Source organism: Lithobates pipiens, unplaced genomic scaffold (genome assembly GCF_037356315.1).
Source record: "Lithobates pipiens isolate NorthernLeopardFrog02 unplaced genomic scaffold, aLitPip1_a1.2 Scaffold_13, whole genome shotgun sequence".
Lineage (NCBI taxonomy): Eukaryota > Metazoa > Chordata > Amphibia > Anura > Ranidae > Lithobates > Lithobates pipiens.
Genome location: NW_027507718.1, coordinates 189,119,944 through 189,145,284, shown reverse-complemented (window position 1 = coordinate 189,145,284; position 25,341 = coordinate 189,119,944). Strand labels below are relative to the sequence as shown.

Here is a 25,341-nt window from a genome sequence, read left to right as displayed (position 1 = left end):
TAGCCCTGCATTGTATGTGATGATGCTGAGGGACAGCCCACAGGCTGGAGTGTCAAGGTGAGGAGGGCAGCAATGGAGTCTGCCAGAACAGGGAATAGGGTAATCCTGTCTTTTTCTCTACCCCCTAAACATAGCTATCATCTAAGTAACCCTCGCGGTGTGTGGGGGACTCCACTAAAAAAGTATTTTTGTGCTCCAGCCCTGTTCAGATTTAAAAGAAAACCTGTGTTGAGAGCAATATACAGTTTACCAAAATACAGTTCATGAATAGAATACTCAAATTTTTGTACATGTTAAAGAGGAGTTCCACCCCCCCCAAAAAAAAACTAAAAGCCGTGGCAAACTGTCAAAATGTGGTACCTGCTCCGCCTCCCCTCCAAAAAAGGTGCCAAATGTGGCAGTGGAGGGGGGGAGGAGGCAGACAAGCAGAGCTTCCCTTTTTGAGTGGAGCTCCGCTTTAAGATTTTTTAACACCTAGTGAATTCACCAACTTAAACATAGCATAGAAGTCTTATACTAAAGACAATTGTGTGAACTTACTGAACATTCACATAACACTTAGGTTTGCTAAAGAAATTATTCTTATGTAAGTCAGTGTTGCCAACCGTCAGTATTTTTACTGGCAGCCAGTGAAAAACTGGCACTTTTCTCCTGCCAGGAAATGCCTGTGACTGGAAAAACAGGTTGCCAGTTAAAAATATGGCTATGACGCTCAGCTCGGAACTGCGCATGTGCAGTTCTGGTGTGGAGCAGACCGAGACCATCAGAGTGCCTGCTACAATGTGTTCAGGCAGCGCTGGCAAGGGGACAGGTCTAGTGGAGGCAGTGTCTAAGCGTGTCATGTGATGTCACGGTGCAAGGGAGCCGAGCAAAGCAGGCGGAGCCTCGTGTACAGGTCTGCAGGACGGGAGCAAGGCAAGCCAGGAGCGGGACTGTCAGTACTGTTTGGACTGAAGGGACCACCTGGCGTGGAGAGAGACTGTCACTGTGACTCAGGAAGGAACCTGTTGTGTCGGTGAGGTGTCATCATCATCTGTGTTGCTGCACACTGCTGTCACTGTATGTGTGCCTGCCCTTTCTAATGTCTTGCCTTCCCGAGTGCTGTCCCTGAGCTACTTACAAAATAAAATAAGAAACATGTTTTTTTTTTATTAATATCTACCATGAATCACATTGCTAATTGCATATTGTGCTTGCTTGTAGCCTAAATACTGAAATTTGCACTTAAAAATGTAATCTTGTAATTTTTGGAAATGCCAGTAAAAACTTGGCTGAGCCAGTAAATTTTGGGTGTAATGCCAAATTTCAATCTGGTAAATTGGCAACACTGATGCAAGTGTATTTTTTAATCATTCTGAATGAAAGTATCAAAATGATTGTATTTTTCTAATATTTTATACTCTTTAGGCAGCCATGAAAGCTGTAGTAGCTTCAAGCCGCTTAGGAAGCCACAGTCATGTCGAGACCACAAGAAGTCTGCAAAGCTCTGATGTCCCACAAAGATGTACTTGTTCAGGTTCTGATGCAGGAGAACCCCATTTGACAACTAAACAGCAAAGTATCTTGCAAGAACCATCTCCTGAACCTGTACAACAGGAGCATTCTATAGTCACAGCCATTGGAACTGATCGTTAACACTATCATTATTTTGCCAGCTTTTCCTGCTCTAAATTTTCATGACGCAGATGAATGCAGGGTCAGTCAAATACCAAGGATGTTCATTAACCAAGTGTGAATCATGTACTGGTAATCTGTTTAAAAATACATCAAGAAATATTAATAGCCACCGTTAAGCTTCAACTACAGTAGGGCAAATCAAAGCTGTTCTATCCTTCTAAATGAAGGAAATGCTATTTCCTAAATAATTATGGTGGCTACACTATAATAGCTTTTACACTAACTGATAACAGGGCAAAGGAAAGTAAAAGTGCATCAATTTCCAGCTGTTATTTATTCAAGTGGAAACTTTAGTTTAGGTTTTATGAGTGAGCTCTATTGTGCTCATATAGTTAAAGTAATAGTTTCATTAGATCTCCTTGTGTTAAAACCACGTTGTTATACCTGGGTTTACCATAACTTTTTTATGGATTTGAGCTTGAAAAACAGGGATCAGCTTTATTCTGAGTATATTCTACAATTTCAAATACCAACTGGAACTGGATATCCTCTAACCACATAACGATTAGAGTATTACTTGCTATACCAGCCAAGATAGGGCGAAACGCTTAGAATCCAATATATTTGACATAAAAATGTCCCAAAGGGGAGATTTCCTATCACAGGCGTAACTAAAACTTCAGAGGCCCCAGTGCAAGAAACCATGAAGGGCCCCCTGACCCCAAGCCGAGACTCTTCCCACTGATCCCAGGGCTCTTTACCCCCTTTATTATAGTCCCAAAGCAGGACCCTTTTACATGTTCTGCAGTGAGCCCCCTTCTTGCTGTCTTGGGGCTCTCCCACGATGGTGGAATACCAGGGCCCAGTTGCAAGTGTGACCTTTGTGACCCTGGAAGTTCCACCACTGGTGTCAGCAGTTTTTTTTTGGTTATTTTTTTCAATTGTTTTGTACCATTGTTTTTTATATTTTTACAAATCTATTTTATTATTTATTTTTTAGGAGTCCCATTGGGGGGCTTTGGTCAACTATCAGGGGTCTAAACAGACCTGTGATGTTTCACCTTTGAGACAGAGAGAAGAGATTGAAGACACAGCCCTCAATCTCCATCGCTGCAGCCTCAGCTACACAAAATGAATGGACAGGAATAGCTCTGTACAGAGCTTTGCTTTCATTCACAAACTGAAGCATAGTAAACATATCTTAAAGAGGTGTTCCCCTTAAAAAAACTAAAATAAATAAAAGCCAGCAGCTACAAATACTGCAGCTGCTGACTTTTAATAATCGGACACTTACCTGTCCCAGGGTCCAGCGATGCAGAGGAACGAAGCCCTGCTTGCTCCCCCCTCCACTCAGCGGCACCGGCATGCTAAATGTGGGCACCCGGCTGTGGCTTTACAGCCGGGCACCCCCTGCGCATGCACGAGAGGCCGTGATTGGCCGTGCAGTCATCTGGGAGCAGGGAGGGGGCAGAGCTAAGCCCTTCCTGCGCCAATGGGGAAGTGATGTCACCAGCCCAGGCACTGAAGGAGGCAGACTACAATAACCCCCTAGCAACAGATATTTAGAGGTGAGTTAAAAAAAAAATTCAACTTTTGTTTTTTTTATTTATGATTTATTTTTTCAGTGGAATAACACTTAAATATGCTACAGTTATGAATGAATAGAGTCAGTGATCAGTGAAAAGGAAGGGGCCAGTAAATGACATTTTTGGCCCCTGCCACACTCTCCATACTGACACATCTTTTACAGCATCCGGGGGGGGGGGTAGTGAAGGGGGGAAATTGGCAGAGCTATGGGGGGGGGGGGGGCGGTGGAGCACACAGGGGGCTGATCATATTGCACTTTTGCTATTTATTGTTCATATAGCAGTATGCATTGCACATTGATTTGATATTTCAGATATTTACTTCAGTTTTCAAACACAAAACAGCAAACTGAATGAATGCAAAACAACTGAGTGCAAAAGAGTGTGCTCATAGAATAAAGTCGTTCACGTATGTGTCACCTATGATAAGGATCAAACTGCCACCATCTTGGAGGTGTTAGTCCCTTTTTATTCAGTTTGTACCTGGTTATATATATGCATAATTTAATCACTCCTAAACTGGCTGAAGGAGTCTGGATTATGTTGAATTGCATCAAATTCATGTTGCTAACTCAATATTAAAAAAGCTGTCATACCTAAAAACATGACTCTATGAGCACACTTTTGCACATGTGTTTGCTTGCGTTTGTTTAGTACAGTTGCCTACATTTGCACCTAATCTGGATTAAATTAGAATGGGCAATATGTATGTAGTACTACCCCCGTAGGAGCTGCTGATGTATGTATAATCCTGTACCCTGCCTATCAATCCCAAGAACAGTTCGACCCCCTCCATGTGATTGGAGCAGAGATCAGTGTTCACTAAATGAAAGCCCAGCCCCCAACAGTTAGTGACACACCCCTAGGAACACTTAACCCCTACACTGCCACCCACTGGTTAACCCCTTCACTGCCAGTGTCATTTACACAGGAATCAATGCATTTGTATAGCAGTGATTGCTGTATAAATGACAATGGTCCCAAAAATGTGTCAAAAATGTCCGATGTGTCCGCCATAATGTCGCAGTCACAATAAAAATTGCTGATCGCTGCCAAAAAAATTATTAATAAAAATGCCATAAAACCATCCACTATTTTGTAAACGCTATAACTTTTGCGCAAACCAATCAATAAATCGCTTATTGCAATTTTTTTTTACCAAAAATATGTAGAAGTATACGTATCAGCCTAAACTGAGGGAAAAAAATGTTTTTTTTATATATTTTTGGGGGGTATTTATTATAACAAAAAGTAGAAAATAATGTGTTTTTTTCAAAATTGTCGCTCTATTTTTGTTTATAGCGCAAAAAAAAAAAACGCAGGAGGGGGTGAAAAAAAGGACGTCAATTTTGTTTGGGAGCCACATCACATGACCGTGCAATTGTCAGTTAAAACGATGCAGTGCCGAATCGCAAAAAGTGGTCTGGTCTTTGGCCAGCAAAATGGTCCGGGGCTGAAGTGGTTAAAGAACATCACATTATTTAGCATGATATCTTGGTCACAACCCCTGCACTACATGTATACAAAGGAAAGCGAGGTAACTTTCAGAAACATCAAAATCAATGTGCAATGCATACTGCTATAATGAAAAACAAATTGCGAAAGCGCAATATGAGCCATGTACAGGTGCTCTGCAGGGGATGTTTTACGACTGTACTATAGTATACTCTGTATAATATGGATCGGTTATAGTTTTTCATATGTATTAAAAAGTTTATATTGAGAAACCCTGATAGAGACATGTCTGCTTTGGGATGTTTTGTGTCAGATATATTTTTCAATGTACCTATAATGCTAAAAAATAATCTTAATCTCTTTTATTTTATGTCCACATTTAGTATTGGTATTATAAAAAAAAGCTTAAAATATGCCATGAGAGATTGGTCTTTGTGATGTATGAGTGTTTTATATGTTTTTCTTCAATTATTAAAATCTCTTTTTATTATTATGATCGAATGTGCCTTTGTTTTTGTATGTGCCTTCGTTTTTACAAAATTAAAATGAATAGCCCATTAAGATAAATTATTAAAACCAGTTTTTGCTGCAATGTTCCCCTTCAATCCAGAGATTTCCTCCACAGTACATTTTTCTGCTGTTAGATGCTAGAAAGGTCACTAGTCTTCCATTCATTGTCTTTTCTTATAGGTGTATTTCATATGGCCCCTACTGTACAACCTCATGTGACGGCACAATTTAAATAAATTTCTGTTTGTTACTCAAAAACCACCCTTTAACCACTTACCGACCAGCCGTCGTAATTATACTGCGGCAAGTTGGCTCGTTCCTGCAAACCGCTGTAGGTGTACGTCGGCTCCTTTAAGAGGCATAGCAGGCACGCGCCCGCTGCAAGGCGGGGGACCCGATGTGTGTGGCTGATGGCCGCAATGCCCACCGGCCACCCGCGATCGTGGGAAAGTGAGCCAGAACGGGGATCTGTCAATGTAAATAGACAGTTCCCTGTTCTGACAGGGGAGGAGAGAGTGATCTGCAGTTCCTAGTGATTAGGAACAGCGATCTCTCTCCTCCCCTAGTCAGTCTTATCCCCCCACAGTTAGAAACACCTCCCGGGGAACACATTTAACCCCTTGTTAACCCCTTGCCTGCCAGTGACATTTACACAGTAATCAGTGCATTTTTATAGCACTGATTGCTGTATAAATGTCAGAGTTCCCAAAAACATGTCAAAAGTGTCCGATCTGTCCGTCGCAATCCCACTAAAAATCGCTGATCGCCGCCAGGACTAGTAAAAAAGAAATAAATAATAAAAATGCCATAAATCTATCCCTTAGTTTGTAGACGCTATAACTTTTGCACAAACCAATCAATATACGCTTATTGCGTTTTTTTACCAAAAATATGTAAAAGAATACATATTGGTCTAAACTGATGAAGAAATATGTTTGTTTGTTTTTTGTTTTTTTTGGGATATTTATTATAGTAAAAAGTGTGTATATATATATATATATATATATATACACATATATGTATTATATATATATATATTATTTAAAAAAAACATTTTTCTAAATTTTCGCTCTTTTTTTGTTTAAAGCATAAAAAATAAAAAGCACAGGGGTGATCAAATACCACCCAAAGAAAGCTCTATATGTGGGGGAAATTTTGTTTGGGTACAGCGTCGCACAACTGCGCAATTGTCAGTTAAAGCGACGCAGTGCCTTATCACAAAAAATGGCCTGGTCATTAAGGGGGAAAAATCTTCCGGTCTGTACAGTGCCTTGAAAAGTATTCATACCCCTTAAAATTTTCCACATCTTTTTATGTTATAACCAAAATGTAAATGTATTTTATTGTGTAATTTAATCTCAGTATAAATACAGCTGCTTTGTGAAGCTCTCAGAGGTTTATTAGAGAACCTTAGTGAACAAACAGCATCACGAAGGCCAAGGAACAGACAGGTCAGGGATAAAGTTGTGAAGTTTAAAGCAGGGTTAGTTTAGGTTATAAAAAAAATCTGAAGTTTTAAACATCTCACAGAGCACTGTTCAATCTATCATGCGAAAATGGAAAGAGTATGGCACAACTGCAAACCTACCAAGACATGGCCGTCCACCTAAACTGACAGGCCGGGCAAGGAGAGCATTAATCAGAGAAGCAGCCAAGAAGCCCATGGTAACTCTGAAGGGCTGTATAGATCCACAACAGGTGGCAGAATTTGTCCACAGGACAACTATTAGCCCTTGTACACACAGTCGGAGATTCCGATGGAATGTGTCCTATCGGACCATTTTGTCGGATATTCCGACTGTGTGTGGTCTCCATCGGACTGTTTCTGTCGGAATATCCGACGGACCAACTTTTCCAACTTGCCGGTAAAATTTTCCGACAAAATGCTCCAATCGGACATACTCTGATCATTTGTAGCCTACTCCGACGGACAAAGTGCCACGCATGCTCAGATCAAATTCCTAGACCAAAGCTATTGGCTACTAGCCTGAACGTAGTCCCGTCGTAACGAAATAACGTCATCACGTTATGTACAATCGGATTTTCCGACAACTTTGTCCGACCGTGTGTATGCAACATCACTTCCGGACCTCTTCCGGAATTAATCCGTCGGAATTACTCCGACGGATTTGGTTGTCGGAATCTCCGACCGTGTGTACAAGGGCTTAGTCATGTAATCCACAAATATGGCCTTTATGGAAAAATGGCAAGAAAAAAGCCATTATTGAAAGAAAGCCATAAGAAGGCCCGTTTGAAGTTTGCGAGAAGCCATGTGGGGGACACATCAAACATGTGGAAGAAGGTGCTCTGGTCAGATGAGACCAAAATTGAACATTTTAACTTTTCGACCTTCTAAAGGCAAAACGATATGTGTGTGTGGCAGACAACTAACACTGCACATCACCGTGAACAAACCATCCCCACCGTGAAACATGGTGTTGGGCAGCATCATGTTGTGGGGACGCTTTTCTTCAGCAGGGACAGGGAAGTTGGTCAGAGTCGATGGGAAGATGGATGGAGCCAAATACAGGGCAGTCTTAGAAGAAAACCTGCAAAAGACCTGAGACTCACCTCCAGAGGTTCACCTTCCAATAGATGTAGATGCTAACTGTGCGCTGATCCCCGCCGGCCCCTCCTTCCCCCGTCCATCCCAGGCCAGGTGCTTGTACTGTATGCATCGTGACATCACCTGACCTGGGGCCGACGAAAAGAGTGGAGGGGCCGGCGGGGAGCAGCGCGCTGTTAGAAGTGTCTCAGGACTCAGGCTCAGCATCCAGTGACTCGGTGAGTGAAGCCGAGACACCAGGGGGCCGCCACACGTGATGGGGGGGGGTACAGACAGATGCATGGGCCCCGGGTCCCTCCATCCCACAGTGTCCTCCTGGCTGTGTGCATGTCCTGTGTGCATGTCCTGTGTGCATGTCCCCCTGTGCTGTGTGCATGTCCCCCTGTGCTGTGTGCATGTACCCCTGTGCTGTGTGCATGTCCTGTGTGCATGTCCCCCTGTGCTGTGTGCATGTCCCCCTGTGCTGTGTGCATGTCCCCCTGTGCTGTGTGCATGTCCTGTGTGCATGTCCCCCTGTGCTGTGTGCATGTCCTGTGTGCATGTCCCCCTATGTGCATGTCCACCTGTGCTGTGTGCATGTCCCCCTGTGTGCTGTGTAAGTGTGTGTCCTGTGTGCATGTCCCCCTGTGTGCATGTCCTCCCGTGTGCGTGTCCTCCTGTGTGCATGTCCCCCTGTGTGCATGTCCTCCTGTGTGCATGTCCTCCTGTGTGCATGTCCTGTGCTGTGTGCGATTCCCCCTGTGTGCTGTGTAAGTGTCCTGTGTGCATGTCCTGTGCTGTGTAAGTGTGTGTCCTGTGTGCATGTCCCCCTGTGCTTGACATGTGAAGGACCTAACCCACAGTCACTTCCTCCACCCGTTAACCATAATATCTAACCCTCTCCAAATCCCTTCACAAATGACATGACAAGATTTTGGATTAAATGGCCTTGATGGCCTTTTATTAACAATTACTTTGAGATTAAATAAACAACATTTAAAATAACTCATAACCAACTTTTTGTACTTTTGGGGTCTTTGAGGGGAACCCCACCCCACTGGTCACTGCGACAAACTTCTTTTTACTTTAGGCCTCCAGTCGCAAATCCCCGGACCCGGAGACGGTACTCAACTTTCGCAGTGACCCACCTTTTACCCCTTCCAGGTTAACCCCTTGTTAACCAGAAGGTACCTGATAACCCCATCCACAGATGGGTACCAACCATGTTATCCCCATACCACAGATGGGTACCAACCATGTTATCCCCATACCACAGATGGGTACCAACCATGTTAACCCCATACCACAGATGGGTACCAACATGTTAAACCCCCATGCCACAGATGGGTACCAACCATGTTAACCCCATACCACAGATGGGTACCAAGCATGTTAACCCCGTACCACAGATGGGTACCGACCATGCTAACCCCATCCCACAGATGGGTACCAACCATGTTAACCCCCATCCCACGGATGGGTACCAATCATGTTATATATGCATATAACATCCATATTCTCCTCCTTCAAAGATCCAACCACTGCCATGGGCTGTCCGTACAGCCTCTATTATAATCAACGATACTCGGGAGGGTGGGTGGGAATCTTTTCCTCCGCCGCTCACTACTGACGTCACTCTCCTTCCTGCCTAATAGTTTTCTAGCCCGAGCGCCTCCCCTGCTCCGGCCACTCCCCTTTTCTTAAAGGAGACAAATTATTTTTTCCTTACTAGCATGACTGTGCTGTCCACACCTGTCATGCCGTCCCTACGCTTATCCTTTTCTCTCCTTCTGCTCCGGGACTCTCTTGACATGTGAAGGACCTAACCCACAGTCACTTCCTCCACCCGTTAACCATAATATCTAACCCTCTCCAAATCCCTTCACAAATGACATGACAAGATTTTGGATTAAATGGCCTTGATGGCCTTTTATTAACAATTACTTTGAGATTAAATAAACAACATTTAAAATAACTCATAACCAACTTTTTGTACTTTTGGGGTCTTTGAGGGGAAACCCACCCCACTGGTCACTGCGACAAACTTCTTTTTACTTTAGGCCTCCAGTCGCAAATCCCCGGACCCGGAGACGGTACTCAACTTTCGCAGTGACCCACCTTTTACCCCTTCCAGGTTAACCCCTTGTTAACCAGAAGGTACCTGATAACCCCATCCACAGATGGGTACCAACCATGTTATCCCCATACCACAGATGGGTACCAACCATGTTAACCCCATACCACAGATGGGTACCAACCATGTTAAACCCCCATGCCACAGATGGGTACCAACCATGTTAACCCCATACCACAGATGGGTACCAAGCATGTTAACCCCGTACCACAGATGGGTACCGACCATGCTAACCCCATCCCACAGATGGGTACCAACCATGTTAATCCCCCATCCCACGGATGGGTACCAACCATGTTATATATGCATATAACATCCATATTCTCCTCCTTCAAAGATCCAACCACTGCCACAGCACGAAAGGGGTAAAACCTTACCCTTGCGTGCACCTCCACACCCTCCTCGCTCGATGTATGCCTTCCGCAAACCTAGAGCCCAAAGACTGGTATCACTTCGTTACAGCGCACCCCCATCGTTCCCAAGATACCTCCAAGTATCCACCTCCAGCTCACCATGACGTACAGCCATACCCCCGTTCCTGCTCACAAGCCTACTCACTTCCATGTTCTTACCCCCCAGAGTCCTATAAACCTTTTCCGCAGGCCAAGATGACTGCCCACCATATCTGACCAAGCCATGACCATGCTGGCTGAGCTGCCCCATTGCGCACCTATTAGCCGAACATTTGATCCTCTGGCCCACCCCAGTAAACCTATGAGTGACCCAGGATCAACACTGGCCAACTTCCCCAATGCAAACAAGAAAATGACAACCCAAAACAGTAAGTTCCCCCTTCCGTAATGCTAAGATAAAGGCCCGAAAGCCGCATCCTTAGACCCAAATCTGCAACGAATATGGGTGAATATAAAAAAACTCAAATCCATCCCTGAGTCCCACCTGTCCAAGCACTTATTTGTAACATCACTTGGAGCTGGGCCTGGCAGCCCCCCGTGACCACCCCAATTCAGAACGACTGGGAGGCATAACTTCGTGGCTCATAGCCACCGCTGTCAACCAGTAGTGAAACCCAGCTACGAAAATTGTTCCGTAAACAATGTGCTCCTCTTACCGGCCACCTATGCGTGACCCCTGAATCCGGAACCCCTCCAGACGCCTGTCCGTAGCGGTCCGATCAGTTCGACCGCCTTCCTCACCTTCTGACGGAATCCCGCAAATAACCTACAAACCCACACCATCTGCCCTACTTTATGACCGTTAAGAAAGGCTGTCCATCTCGCGTATCCGTAATGTCACCCACGAGAGCCGGCGAGAAGGCCGTGCGGAACAGGGCACGTTCATGCTCTGAATTACAACTGTCGCTCAGCCACCAAAATGGGCTGTGTAGCATGTCAACGGAAAACCGGGCGCCTCATAGTTTGAAAGAAACTCCAAGTCCGCCAATGCCGATCGATGGCGGCAGCCAAAATATCTCTCTCCAATCCCCTGATAATACAATAGCGACCCGCGTGGGTTACCTCTCGACCCTCGGAGGCGGTACCAACCCTGTACCGAAATGCTGCACATTCCCGCCTCACCTTGAAGTAGCCCCCCACAAATTGTCCTATTAACGGATCAATGAATCCCCCCATGCCGTGATCCACAAGGCAATGTCCCACCCAAGCCATGACCGGTGTTGTTCCGCATCTGGTGCTAACTCCCGGCAACCGACCAGTTGAAAACGAGACCACGCATTCACCACGGTGATACCCAACCTTGGTACATACACTGCATAACGAAAGCAGTCCCTTGGAAACAGCCCAACACCCAATGTCTCACCCCACCGGGCCCCCGCATAGACTGTACCGACAAGCAGATGCCACCCAGACCCCCCCCCCCCCCCCCAGGTTGTCACAACAGAGACACACCTTTAGGTACGGAAGGATTCCCACCACATTTACCTCGCTACCACAGTCTGAAACCGTCCCAGATGAACCAAGTTCCTCCAGAACCGAGCCTCCCCCCTCGCTGGGGGACCAGGGCAGCGCTGCCTTTCCCGAAAAACAGGCCCCCATAGCCCACGGGGCCCACAGCCTACGTGACAATCCCCCTAGAATATACCGATGGGCCCAGACCACATTAGAGTATGCCCCATAAAACGACTCCAGGATGTCCTGCCACCCCTGCAAGTCTCCCCTGGGCTCACTGTCGAGACTTCCGAAATCCTGAGGGACCTAGACTAACTCAGAGTCTGCCGCCAGCCGGCGGCAAAAACCTGCCCATGGAAATTCAAGCCAGCAAATTCTCATGTATATGTTTAATTATGTATGTGTCCAACCCACAACGTTTGTAGCTGATGAACAATAACTCTCGCTTAGCAATGGTCCACGCCGTCAGCCTTAAACGTTCCCCACTTGTCCCTCGATAATCGCATTCCCTTCCCATTGAATCCACGTCCATGCCCTGAAAAAAACCGTGGCAGACGTGAGGCCCTCCGCCTTACCCATTGTTAGCGGGACCCCGAAATGTTCCGCTATATGTCGCACGGTCCCCAACGGGACGGCGCAAATGGTGTAACCCGGTTGGCAAATGCATCTGAAGTCCACCAGATATTGAATGACCCAGTCGATCGCAGTGATATCCCGCACCACCCGTTCCCAAAAAACGGAACTGAACGTTGTGAAGAAAACGCATGGGAAGGAGCATCGCATGGGGGACAATGATCCACAAAGCACACCACCTGCCACGTACAGTCTGGCAGACGGAAACTGTCTGGATGAACCGGCAAAAGCCGGAAAGCTGATTCACTATCAGCGTCTGACCCCGTGACCCCCACCCATCACCCGTGATACCGCTGCACCCCAACAAGTACCTGAAAACCGCATGCTCCCCCTGAGCCATCAAAGCCTTAATCAAACCACACTCTGGATGGGAAAGGTGGTGAATCCCTCCCAACATAGTGGGCTCATTTCCGGGAACCACAAGCAATGGATAAACCAACCGATCAGCAACCGGAACCGTCCTAAAGAAGGGAGGGGGCGCGTGGTAATGTGACCGCTCGCGAAACCCGATTCCCACACCTGAGCCGATTACCGGTCGGGTACTGCTGGGAAAAAGGAAGCGTCAAAACCATCCACCGTCGTCGTCCCTCCACATCCGAACCACCTTCCAGCGCCCGGGAACCCCCCGTGACCAGCACGAGCGTCCAAAGCAACAGCTCGCCCAGCAGTCACTTGTTCGTGGTCGGTTGTCCCGAGGCTGCGGGACCTCAGTCCCATGCCTGAAACGGATTAGGAGCCCGCTCCGCTGTCATAAGCTGCATGCACTGGCAACGATCCGAGTGATCCCATCGCAGTGTCTGTCAGACACCCAATCGTTGTCAAAAATTAACTGTCCCGCAGCCCAGCCCTACCGCCATACGCCTGACGCTACAGGCTGCCAGGTATCAGAACCGCATCGAGCCGTGTTGGGGGGGGGCCTCCTTCCCGCCCCCCCCACTCGCCTAGATGCCGAACGCCTGCAACCCAGCGCGAAGAAGGGGGCTGAATCTCCCTATCGGCAACAATGAGAAGATCTCCACCCATTCCCCTTTCCACATGTCCCGTTACCTTAGTCTTTAGATGGTCATCCCCCCTGGTATCCCCCCCGAAGCCAGCTGTGTAGCCGCCGTGGCACGCTCCTTATGTGTGCGGTGCCTGGGATGTTCTGCGCGGGGCCTATCACCGCCTGCCCCCTAACAAACTACCCCCCACGGGGGGCCCTGCTGTCCACCCCCGATCTACCACTAGGTATAGAAAGAGAAAACCGAAAAGGAAGAATTGCACTCACCGGGCTGTCCAGGACTGGGCCCACCAGCCGCGACTCTGGAATCCACCGCTGCCGAATGTCCCCGGTCCTCGTCCCTCTCCGACCCGGACGGTTCTCCCTCCGATCAGCCGCCGTCCTCCTCCGTCCGAAAGGCCACTGGCCGCACCCCCCAGAGGGTCCTACTCAGGTTGCTGGGGTTCGGTGATGTCGCTCCCATCCTGCTCACCGTCCTGTCACACCGACCCGCTTGGTGCCCGCATAGCTGGGCTCCCGGTCTCCGCAACAGCAGTCCGAACTCAGACCACGCTCCCCACCAACGCCGCGCTCTTCCTGTCCTCCCTCAGGTCGCGTGGGACAGCGGGCCTGCCCTGCCGCCTGACCCACCACCCGTGCCGCTGTGCAGACCTGCTCCGTCAAAACTGGCCGCGTGCACCAGGCCTCTGCGACGAGTAATGGGGATGGGGGAACGGAACGGAGCCATGAGTAGTGTAGGGCTCCCCCCCCGCACTCCTGCAACTGCGTGCGTCTCACACCCCCCCTGAAACCCCGGGGCTTCTGTTCGCCGTGGGGGAGGGGGGGAGAGGTGTGATGCTCTCTCTCGCGTTCCCATCTAGCCGCACTCGCTGGCACCGAGCCCTGGTGAGGTGGCATGCTAAAGTGTTCCGGCTGTAGCGACCGCCGAGCACGTGGAGACCCTGCTGGCCACAGAGCCCCGTTGAAGTATCTGGCTGAGGTGCTCCGGCTGGAGAGCCAGCCGAGCACATGGAGTCACAGGTCCCCCCCCCCCCGTCTGCCATTCGTCCCGTCCTCCGCATACAGGCCCCCCCGCCCGTGCTTGCAGCCGTGACATACCTCTGTGCCACCGCTGCAGCCGCTCGTAGCTGTGCAGGAATGACTCCTCCGCCGCCAACACAGCCGTCCATGGATCGAGGAGGAAGAGCGGTGAGGGTGTGTGGAATCTTTTCCTCCGCCGCTCACTACTGACGTCACTCTCCTTCCTGCCTAATAGTTTTCTAGCCCGAGCGCCTCCCCTGCTCCGGCCACTCCCCTTTTCTTAAAGGAGACAAATTATTTTTTCCCTTACTAGCATGACTGTGCTGTCCACACCTGTCATGCCGTCCCTACGCTTATCCTTTTCTCTCCTTCTGCTCCGGGACTCTCTGTATGCATGTCCCCCTGTGCTGTGTGCAAGTCCTCCTGTGTGCGTGTCCTCCTGTGCTGTGTGCATGTCCCCCTGTGTGCTGTGGAAGTGTCCTGTGTGCATGTCCTGTGCTGTGTAAGTGTGTGTCCTGTGTGCATGTCCCTCCTGTGTGCGTGTCCCTCCTGTGTGCGTGTCCCTCCTGTGTGCGTGTCCGTCTGTGCTGTGTGAGTGTCCCCCTGTGTGCATGTCCCTCTGTGCTGTGTGCATGTGTCCCCCTGTGTGCATGTCCCCCTGTGCTGTGTGCACGTCCTCCTGTGTACATGTCCCCCTGTGCTGTGTAAGTGTCCTGTGTGCATGTCCTCATGTGCTGTGTGCATGTCCTCCCGTGTGCATGTCCTGTGCTGTGTGCGATTCCCCCTGTGTGCTGTGTAAGTGTCCTGTGTGCATGTCCTGTGCTGTGTGCATGTCCCCCTGTGCTGTGTGCATGTCCTCCTGTGTGCGTGTCCTCCTGTGCTGTGTGCATGTCCCCCTGTGTGCTGTGTAAGTGTCCTGTGTGCATGTTCTGTGCTGTGTAAGTGTGTGTCCTGTGTGCATGTCCCCCTGTGTGCGTGTCCCCCTGTGTGCGTGTCCTCCTGTGTGCGTGTCCTCCTGTGTGCATGTCCTCCTGTGTGCATGTCCTCCTGTGCTGTGTGTGTGTCCTCCTGTGTGCGTGTCCGTCTGTGCTGTGTGAGTGTCCCCCCTGTGTGCATGTCCCCCTGTGCTGTGTGCGTGTCCCCGTGTGCATGTCCCCCTGTGCTGTGTGCATGTGTCCCCCTGTGTGCATGTCCCTCCTGTGTGCATGTCCCCCTGTGCTGTGTGCACGTCCTCCTGTGTACATGTCCCCCTGTGCTGTGTAAGTGTCCTGTGTGCGTGTCCTCCTGTGCTGTGTGCATGTCCCCCTGTGTGCTGTGTAAGTGTCCTGTGTGCATGTTCTGTGCTGTGTAAGTGTGTGTCCTGTGTGCATGTCCCCCTGTGTGCATGTCCCCCTGTGTGCGTGTCCTGTGTGCGTGTCCTCCTGTGTGCATGTCCTCCTGTGTGCATGTCCTCCTGTGCTGTGTGTGTGTCCTCCTGTGTGCGTGTCCCTCCTGTGTGCGTGTCCGTCTGTGCTGTGTGAGTGTCCCCCTGTGTGCATGTCCCCCTGTGCTGTGTGCGTGTCCCCGTGTGCATGTCCCCCTGTGCTGTGTGCACGTGTCCCCCTGTGTGCATGTCCCTCCTGTGTGCATGTCCCCCTGTGCTGTGTGCACGTCCTCCTGTGTACATGTCCCCCTGTGCCGTGTAAGTGTTCTGTGTGCATGTCCCCCTGTGCTGTGTAAGTGTCCTGTGTGCATGTCCTCCTGTGCTGTGTGAATGTCCCCCTGTGCTGTGTGCATGTCCCCCTGTGCTGTGTGCATGTCCCCCTGTGCTGTGTGCATGTCCTCCTGTGCTGTGTGCATGTCCTCCTGTGCTGTGTGCATGTCCCCCTGTGCTGTGTGCATGTCCCCCTATGTGCATGTCCCCCTGTGCTGTGTGCATGTCCCCCTATGTGCTGTGTGCATGTCCTGTGTGCATGTCCCCCTGTGTGCATGTCCCCCTGTGTGCATGTCCTCCTGTCTGCATGTCCTCCTGTGTGCATGTCCTCCTGTGCTGTGTGCGTGTCCTCCTGTGTGCGTGTCCCTCCTGTGTGCATGTCCGCCTGTGCTTTGTGAGTGTCCCTGTGTGCGTGTCCCCGTGTGCATGTCCCCCTGTGCTGTGTGCATGTGTCCCCCTGTGTGCATGCCCCTCCTGTGTGCATGTCCCCCTGTGCTGTGTGCATGTCCCCCTGTGTGCGTGTCCTCCCGTGTGCATGTCCCCCTGTGTGCATGTCCTCCTGTGTGTGATTCCCCCTGTGTGCTGTGTAAGTGTCCTGTGTGCATGTCCTGTGCTGTGTAAGTGTGTGTCCTGTGTGTGTGTCCTCCTGTGTGCGTGTCCCCCTGTGCTGTGTGCATGTCCCCCTGTGTGCTGTGTAAGTGTCCTGTGTGCATGTCCTGTGCTGTGTAAGTGTGTGTCCTGTGTGCATGTCCCCCTGTGTGCGTGTCCTGTGTGCATGTCCTCCTGTGCTGTGTGCATGTCCTCCTATATGCGTGTCCCTCCTGTGTGCGTGTCCGTCTGTGCTGTGTGAGTGTCCCCCTGTGTGCATGTCCCCCTGTGCTGTGTGCGTGTCCCCCTGTGCTGTGTGCATGTGTCCCCCTGTGTGCATGTCCCTCCTGTGTGCATATCCCCCTGTGCTGTGTGCACGTCCTCCTGTGTACATGTCCCCCTGTGCTGTGTAAGTGTCCTGTGTGCGTGTCCCCCTGTGTGCATGTCCCCCTGTGCTGTGTAAGTGTCCTGTGTGCATGTCCTCCTGTGCTGTGTGTGTCCCCCTGTGTGCATGTCCCCCTGTGCTGTGTGCATGTCCCCCTGTGCTGTGTGCATGTCCTGTGTGCATGTCCCCCTGTGCTGTGTGCATGTCCCCCTGTGCTGTGTGCATGTGTCCCCCTGTGTGCATGTCCCTCCTGTGTGCATGTCCCCCTGTGCTGTGTGCATGTGTCCCCCTGTGTGCATGTCCCTCCTGTGTGCATGTCCCCCTGTGCTGTGTGCACGTCCTCCTGTGTACATGTCCCCCTGTGCTGTGTAAGTGTCCTGTGTGTATGTCCTCCTGTGCTGTGTGTGTCCCCCTGTGTGCATGTCCCCCTGTGCTGTGTGCATGTCCCCCTGTGCTGTGTGCATGTCCCCCTGTGCTGTATGCATGCCCCCCTGTGCTGTGTGCATGTCCTGTGTGCATGTCCCCCTGTGCTGTGTGCATGTCCCCCTGTGCTGTGTGCATGTCCCCCTGTGTGCATGTCCCCCTGTGCTGTGTGTATGTCCCCCTGTGTGCATGTACCCCTGTGTGCTGTGTGCATGTCCTGTGTGCATGTCCCCCTGTGTGCTGTGTAAGTGTCCTGTGTGCATTCTCCCTCCAATGACCCCCCCTGTGTGTGTGTGTTCTCCCTCTGGTGTCCCCCTGTGTACATGTCCCCCTGTGCTGTGTGCATGTTCCCCTGTGTGCATGTCCCCCTGTGTGCTGTGTGCATGTCCTGTGTGCATGTCCCCCTGTGTGCTGTGTAAGTGTCCTGTGTGCATTCTCCCTCCAGTGTCCCCCCCCTGTGTGTGTGCGTTCTCCCTCTGGTGTCCCCCTGTGTGTATGTTCTCTCTCCAGTGTCTCCCTGTGCAGGTTTGGCTTGAGTGTGGAGACCAAGGGGGCCCCATGATCTTCTGTTGCCCGGGGGCCCCATGAGTTGTCAGGGTATCTCAACAAAAAAGGTTTTAGCTGGTTGAAGAAATAATTATCTGCAGCATGCTAAAACCTACAGAAATCAATCCTTAGGATTTAAGAAAATCTGGAATCTAATCCTGACTTCAGTGCTTCTCTAAAGCCTCCCATTATTGATGTCGGCAATGTTACTGGAAATAAACACTTTTTTTTTAAACTTCATAAGATCACCAATATTGCAATCATAATTTGTAAATAGTATTCGTAGCACAAGCAACATATATTATAGGAACATTGTTGCATTAATTGTAAGCACAACTGTAACAGTTCTTGTGGATTTTGCATGCATTTGTGCATACCTGCTCAGCATAATGGTGTCCCTAGAAACTGTGTCAGGGTTTAGCTGAGTTCACAGTGCGGGTTCCAGTGCGGATCCAGTGCCCGCATCACGTCACTCGCAGGCAATTCACACTGCCTGCTGCGGATGTCATTGTGAAGTTAATAACACCCCCAATCGGTTCGCAGATTGCAGTGCAAACTGTTTAAATGGTACAGGAATCGGATGGCATGGGTGTTCACACCCATGCTAACTGATTCCAGTGCGGACCAAAAAAAGGGGCATTGGCATTTTGGTCCTAATGTGATCAAATTCAGCCATGCAAACTGTATGGCTGAATTTGCATCACACAGACCTTACATGTGATCTGCACAGCAATGCGGTGCAAATCACATGCCATGAGTGTCGGTTCACAATAGGACGACTTGTCAGGTGACTGTCAATGGAACCGTTCTAATCGGAGCGACACAAGTCGCTCCGACTTAGAAAAAGGTTCCTGTACGACTTTGGGGGCGACTTGCATTGACTTCTATACAGAAGACATTTTGCAAGTCGCCGCAGCGGTCGCGTCCAGGTCGCCTGAGGCAGTCGCGCTGTAAGTCGTGCTGCCTCAGTGTGAACCGACTCTTAATGCTGTTGCAGGCCCCATTTGTAAGAGAGGAAGGGGCCAGGAGTGCTGGCGGGGGGACCCGAGAAGGGGAGGATCAGGGGACACTCTTTGCAATTCTTTTACACAGAGCACAGACATGTTTGTTATTTTTTTAATTTTATTTTTTTATTGCCTTTACAATTACTTTAAGGCCGCGTACACACGCGCGGACTGTTCGCCCAACTTTGTCCGCTGAACAGTGTTTGGGCGGACAGTCCGCTCGTGTGTGGGCTTTCAGCGGACAGTTGCAGCGGACAGTTTGACGAACAAGGTTTTTCGGAAATTCCGTAAAACTGTCCGCTGAAACCTTGTTTGAGCGAACAGTCCGCCCGTGTGTAGGCTTATTCGTCAAACTAAGTTCCGCGCATGCTCAGAAAGGATTTACACGCCGAAAGTTATAATGCAGTGTATAGGACGTCGTATTTTTCGTCCCGTCGTACGTGCCGTTCACGTCATCGCGCACGGTTTCAGCAAACTGTTCGTTCGTCGTGTGTGGGCATGTCCGTCCATGCTAATTTTGAGCGGACTGTTTGCCGAAACTGTTTGACGGACAAAGTTGGGCGAACAGTCCCCGCGTGTGTACGCGGCCTTACAGTGCAGTTACAATTATGGGTCAAATTTTCACTACTCTGATGTGCCTTTAGAATCCTCTTACACACATAATGGTAAGGACATCATAATTGTAATCCCTGTTTGTGAAGATGTGTATAATACTGTTTCCCATTGTCTGTTGGATATATTTATTATAATTTGCATGCCATTCTGAATTTCAGAATCCATATTCTCTCAGAACATTATTATTTTAATATCCGGCTTCAACACCTTGTATAGAAGGCAGTCTATCAGAAAGCCATTTGCATGCTATAACTTTTCATTTCTATTTATGCTAATAGGTGTGGTGTTTACATTTCTTGCCTCTAGATGTCACTATTTACAGTAGCTACATGTATTATACTTTCTGTAATCAGTACAGGTTTATTCTTGTTATGCTATTCTCAGAATACTGCAGGTGTAGTATGAAAGCCTGAATTTGCAAAGCACTAAATACCTACTATGCCTTCCAGGCTACAGAACACAAGATTGGCAATGAGGATGCAATCTCTACAGCATCCAGCACATTTTCTTCTACACCCTGGTGATCCTGCAATGCCTTTCAGGCCCCATTCAAACTTTCAAAGAGGGCCATCAGCGAATTTATGGTGCAGGAAGCTGCAGATTCCTACTGCTAGATCACAGTTGTTTGTGACCATCTACGGCCCCTCAGCCTTGCATTCAAGATTGATCATTGATCATTTGTCCCTAACCAAAGGTAACTGCAGGATATGTACATTGAGCAGGAGACAGCTGCAGCACCTGTAAGCCTATCATTACTTTGTACAGGCTGAATAGACTCAGTGGTCCACACTCACCTGTGATTCCAGGGATCCACAGATTTCTGACGCAGGAATCTGGTGCCAGCCCTATTCGCATTTGTGAATGTGTCATGGTCAGGGTTGGAGACCAGTAGCTATAGCAGTAGAGGGGATTCCACCAACCAGCAGGATAAGAAAAAAGGAAGTTACCCCGGCGGATTACGTGGGGTCACCAGAGCTCCTGATGGTGGAGATGGGTTTTGCTGCAAGTCAGTACCAGGTCGTGGTCCTCAGGATTGCCCCACCAGGAGGTGAGCAAGCCGGGGTCCAGTAGCAGATAAAGCAGGAAGGGATCAAGCAGAAACAGTCAGTATACAAACCGAAGGTCGTTAACAAGTGGTTGCAGTTTGGAATCAAGCGGATGCATAGTCAAGGAACAATCCAAAGTTCAGTAGCTAGTAGCAGTGGAAATAAGGACAGCTGTAGGTACGCAAAATGCAAGATATCGGCTGGAGAGAGCACAATAATCTGCCAAACAGAAAGTGCAGATACAAAAACACTTCAGTGGTAGATGGTGGTATTGCAGGATGTGATAAACATAGTGCCAGTGTGTGTTTGTGCTATAATTTTGGTTGCTACTGGTTGGGTCCGGATTGGAGAACTTAAGGTTCTTGCGATAATTCGCGCTGCTTGATTTCTACACCCCGTGGAGAACACAATTGCTCTGTGAGATTCCCCATCAACACAGACTGTGTTAATGAGGGAACAGAGCAATTATCTTTCTTGCAAACCCATGCAACATCTATGGCCTGCCTAATACCTAGTTATAAATTAAATGTAACGTGTACAATGCCTGTATGAGCCATATTTCTTTGATGCTTGCCTTCCCAATGATATGGGTGTAGTACCTTAGACACTCATAGTATCTTGTTTATATAGAAAATGTTTAAAGTGTTTGTAAACCCTTACAAACCACTTTGACCTACAGGATTAAGGCTTACCTGTAGGTCCAAGAAATATCTCCTAAACCTACACGGTTTAGGAGATATTTACAAAAAGAGGGGCATGCGCCGTAGACAGCGGCGCACAGGCGCACTATTGCCGTTAGCAGCGGCATGCTGTTAGTGGCAGCTCCCATGCGCATGCGCGGGAGTGACATCATCGCTGCTCCAGCGCTGTGAGTGGCCGGAGCAGCGATACACGGAAGAAGATGGACACGCCGGACTACAGGGGACAGCGGAGTCATCTCTGGCTCCTGTGTCAGGTAAGTGACACATAATGGGCTACTGTGCGATGCATAGTAGCCCATTATGCTTTACCTTTGCAGGGAAACAAAGAAGTAGTAAACCCATCAGGGTTTACTTCCACTTTAATTAAGCTATAAATTTCCTGGGTGGTAGAAAAAAAAATAAAGATATTCCTGGATGAGATACATTATGATGCACATGAAAATATTGAACAAAAAAGAAGAGCACTCACATAGCCACATCCGTAAATTAAGGGAATAAACAAGAAAAAGGTGTACTATAACAGTAAACCTACGTCTGACTTTGAAGGCATAGGAAACAACAAAGAGGTATGAAAATAAACATTGTTTACAGGTTGTGACTAGCATAAGGCTGTCTCCCAGGGGCCACACATCATCGTCTTAGTATTAAAATTTTGCTAAACATTGTGGACAGTCTCATATTTGGACTATCAAGTGGGTAGGTGCCCATATTTGGCTCCCCATTGGCACTGAGTCCACTCTCTGTGCATTATTCTGCCCCTGTCCCTGGAACCGTCTGGCTTTTCATGCTCATCCCTTACTAGCAGATTGGGCTGGCCTGACCTATCCTGACTAGGGATGAGCCGAACACCCCCCGGTTCGGTTCGCACGAGAACTTGCGAACGACCCCCGCGTTCGAAACGAACGTTAGAACCCCATTGAAGTCTATGGGACTCGAACGTTCGAAATGGAAAGTGCTAATTTTAACGGCTAATATGCAAGGTACTATCCTAAAAAGGGTTTGGGGACCTGACTCCTGCCTCAGGGGACATGGGTCAATGCAAAAAAAGGTTTTAAAAACGGCCGTTTTGGCGGGAGCACTGATTTTAATGACGATTAAAGTGAAAAAAAAAAAGTGAAATATTCCTTTAAATATGGTGCCTGGGGGGTGTCTGTAGTATGCCTGTGAAGTGCCACGTGTTTCCCGTGTTTAGAACAGTCCCTGCACAAAATGACATTAAACGGAAATAACACCATTTAAAACTGCTTGCGGTTTTAATGTTATATCTGGTTCCTGCAATATGGTTGAAAATCATTCAGAAAAATGGCATGGGTAGCCCTCCCTGCCCATTACCAGCCTATTTGGGTCTTGTACGCATATTAAGGGAAACCCTGTACCCATATTAAAAAAAGGAAATGCGTGTGGCCCCCAGGCCCTATATACTCAGAACAGCAGTATACAGGCGGTGCAAACAAGACAGGGACTGTGTAGGTTTGTTGTGTTAAGTTGAATCTGTTTGTAATTTTCAACTGGTACATTTTTAAAGTGTAGCTCCAGTCAAAAAATACTATTTTTAAGCTTTTTGGAAAACATAGGGAAGGGTTATCACCCCTGTATAATTTGTTTTGTCGTCCATCTTTTTTCATCTCACTTGCTGCTGTCTGATGTTTGTAAGTTGGATGTTAGTAAGTAGGGGCCTGCCCTATATGCTCTGCAGAAATGGCGGAACAAGGTGTTGGTTTTGCCACAACATTGTAAGCCCTGAAAGTGACTCTTGGTGGGCGCTGGAGCGCCCTGCTGTGAACGATTATATCAAGAATTGTAATTACATGCCATTGTTGAACAGTGGTAGAAAAATTGACCTTTGGTGGTTGTGGTGCTGGTGCCACAACACTATAAGTCCTCACCGTTACTCTCGGTGGGCACAGGAAGGGGCCCTCCTGTGAAATATTATATCAAGAATTGTAATTACATGTCCCTGTTAAACAGGGGCAGAAAAATTGGGCCTTAGGCACTGGTGCCATCACACTGCAACCTCTGCCATATACTCTAGTTTTATTGCAGGAATTAGCCCTGCTGCAAAGCATTGCATCAAAAATTGTACTTAAACGCCCCTGTTAAACAGGGGCAGAAAAATTGGGCCTTAGGCACTGGTGCTGGTGCCATCACACTGCAACCTCTGCCATATACTCTAGTTTTATTGCAGGAATTAGCCCTGCTGCAAAGCATTGCATCAAAAATTGTACTTAAACGCCCCTGTTAAACAGGGGCAGAAAAATTGGGCCTTAGGCACTGGTGCCATCACACTGCAACCTCTGCCATATACTCTAGTTTTATTGCAGGAATTAGTCCTGCTGCAAAGCATTGCATCAAAAATTGTAATTAAACGCCCCTGTTAAACAGGGGCAGAAAAATTGGGCTGCTGGCATCACCCAGAACCAAAAATGTTCTTCCAACATATCAGCGGAGGAGGAAGAGGATAGACAATCAACATAACAGGACAGTCACTCAGCATCAGCATAGGCAGTCTTGAAGGGATGTGGTATTTCAAAAAAAAATATTTGGTTACATCAGCTTCAGGTGCTTGGTAGCTGTGGGTGATCCAAGACTGATTCATCTTGATGAAGGTCAGTCGATCAACTGATTCGGTGGACAGGCGCACCCTGTGATCGGTAACAAAGCCACCAGCAGCACTGAAGGTGCGTTCCGAAAGAACGCTGGATGCAGGACAGGCCAGTAGCTCAATTGCATACTGTGCAAGCTCTGGCCAGTGATCCATCCTCAAGACCCAGTAAGCCAGAGGATTTTCAGTGGGAAAGGTGTCCAAGTCTGACCTTGCCCCTAGGTATTCCTGCACCATGTAAATTAGACGCTGGCGATGGGTGCTGGAACCAATCATACCTTGGGGCTGCGGACTAAAAAATTGTCTGAAAGCATCAGTCAGACGGCCACCTTCTCCACCGCTCCTTCTGACTGATGCCTCAGCAACACGTTGTCCAGGACCAGGAGTTTGTGACCTCCCAGTCTCTGGGAACGCGTTGCACAGAGCTTTCTGCAAGGCCTCCCGGAGATGTCTCATCCTCTGCTCCCTCTGCGATGGCAAGATAAGGTCGGCAACCTTACCCTTGTACCGTGGATCAAGGAGAGTGGCCAGCCAGTAATGGTCCCTCTCCTTGATCCGAAGAATACGAGGATCCTTCCGCAGGCTTTGCAGGATCAGGGAGGCCATGCAGCGTAGGTTAGCTGAGGCATTTGGTCCGGAGTCCTCTGGGTCACTAAGGACAACATGATCCGCAGCTACCTCCTCCCAGCCACGTACAAGTCCACGTGTTTCTTGGGACTGTAAATCATCCCTATAAGACTGCTGCTGCTGATGCTGATGCTGAGTGCCAGCCTCCACCTCCATGCTGACACAATCATCCTCCTCCTCCTCTTCCTCCTCCTCACCCTCTTCCTGTGTGATGGGTGGCACAGCAGGAACACTGTCTGGATAAAGGGGGCCTTGAGAGGCAAGGAAGTCCTCCTCTTCCTGCCTCTGTTCTGCCTCAAGTGCCCTGTCCATTATTCCACGCAGCGTATGCTCCAAGACGTGGACAAGAGGTACAGTGTCACTGATGCATGCACTGTCACTGCTCACCATCCTTGTGGCCTCCTCAAACGGTGACAGGACAGTGCATGCATCCCTGATCATGCCCCACTGGCGTGGTGAGAAAAAACCAAGCTCCCCTGACCCTGTCCTGGTGCCGTAGTCGCACAGGTACTCATTGATGGCCCTCTGCTGCATGTGCAGCCGCTGCAGCATGGCCAATGTTGAGTTCCATCTGGTGGGCATGTCACATATAAGGCGGTTCTTGGGCAGGTTCAACTCCTTTTGGAGCTCAGCCAGCCGAGCACAGGCATTAAATGATCGGCGGAAATGCACACAGACTTTCCTGGCCTGCTTCAGGACATCCTGTAAGCCCGGGTATCTGCCCAAGAACCGCTGCACCACCAGGT

At 48.9% G+C, this 25,341-nt stretch overlaps 1 protein-coding gene and 1 long non-coding RNA gene across 3 annotated transcripts in view; one reads left to right on the top strand and one right to left on the bottom strand.

The window, feature by feature from the left end:
- The window catches only part of LOC143974525 (calcium/calmodulin-dependent protein kinase type IV-like), an 81,173-nt gene extending 77,800 nt beyond the window's left edge, over positions 1-3,373 (top strand). For both annotated transcript variants that reach the window (XM_077476026.1, XM_077476025.1), the window contains one exon: positions 1,408-3,373. In XM_077476026.1, coding sequence (XP_077332152.1) covers positions 1,408-1,635 — 228 coding nt within the window. In that variant the 3' untranslated portion in view covers positions 1,636-3,373. The remainder of the gene's footprint in view (positions 1-1,407) is intronic.
- The window catches only part of LOC143974526 (uncharacterized), a 47,230-nt gene extending 32,667 nt beyond the window's left edge, over positions 1-14,563 (bottom strand). The window contains exon 1 of the long non-coding RNA XR_013272238.1: positions 14,444-14,563. This is a non-coding gene — a long non-coding RNA (uncharacterized LOC143974526). The remainder of the gene's footprint in view (positions 1-14,443) is intronic.
- Between the last annotated feature and the right edge of the window lie 10,778 nt (positions 14,564-25,341).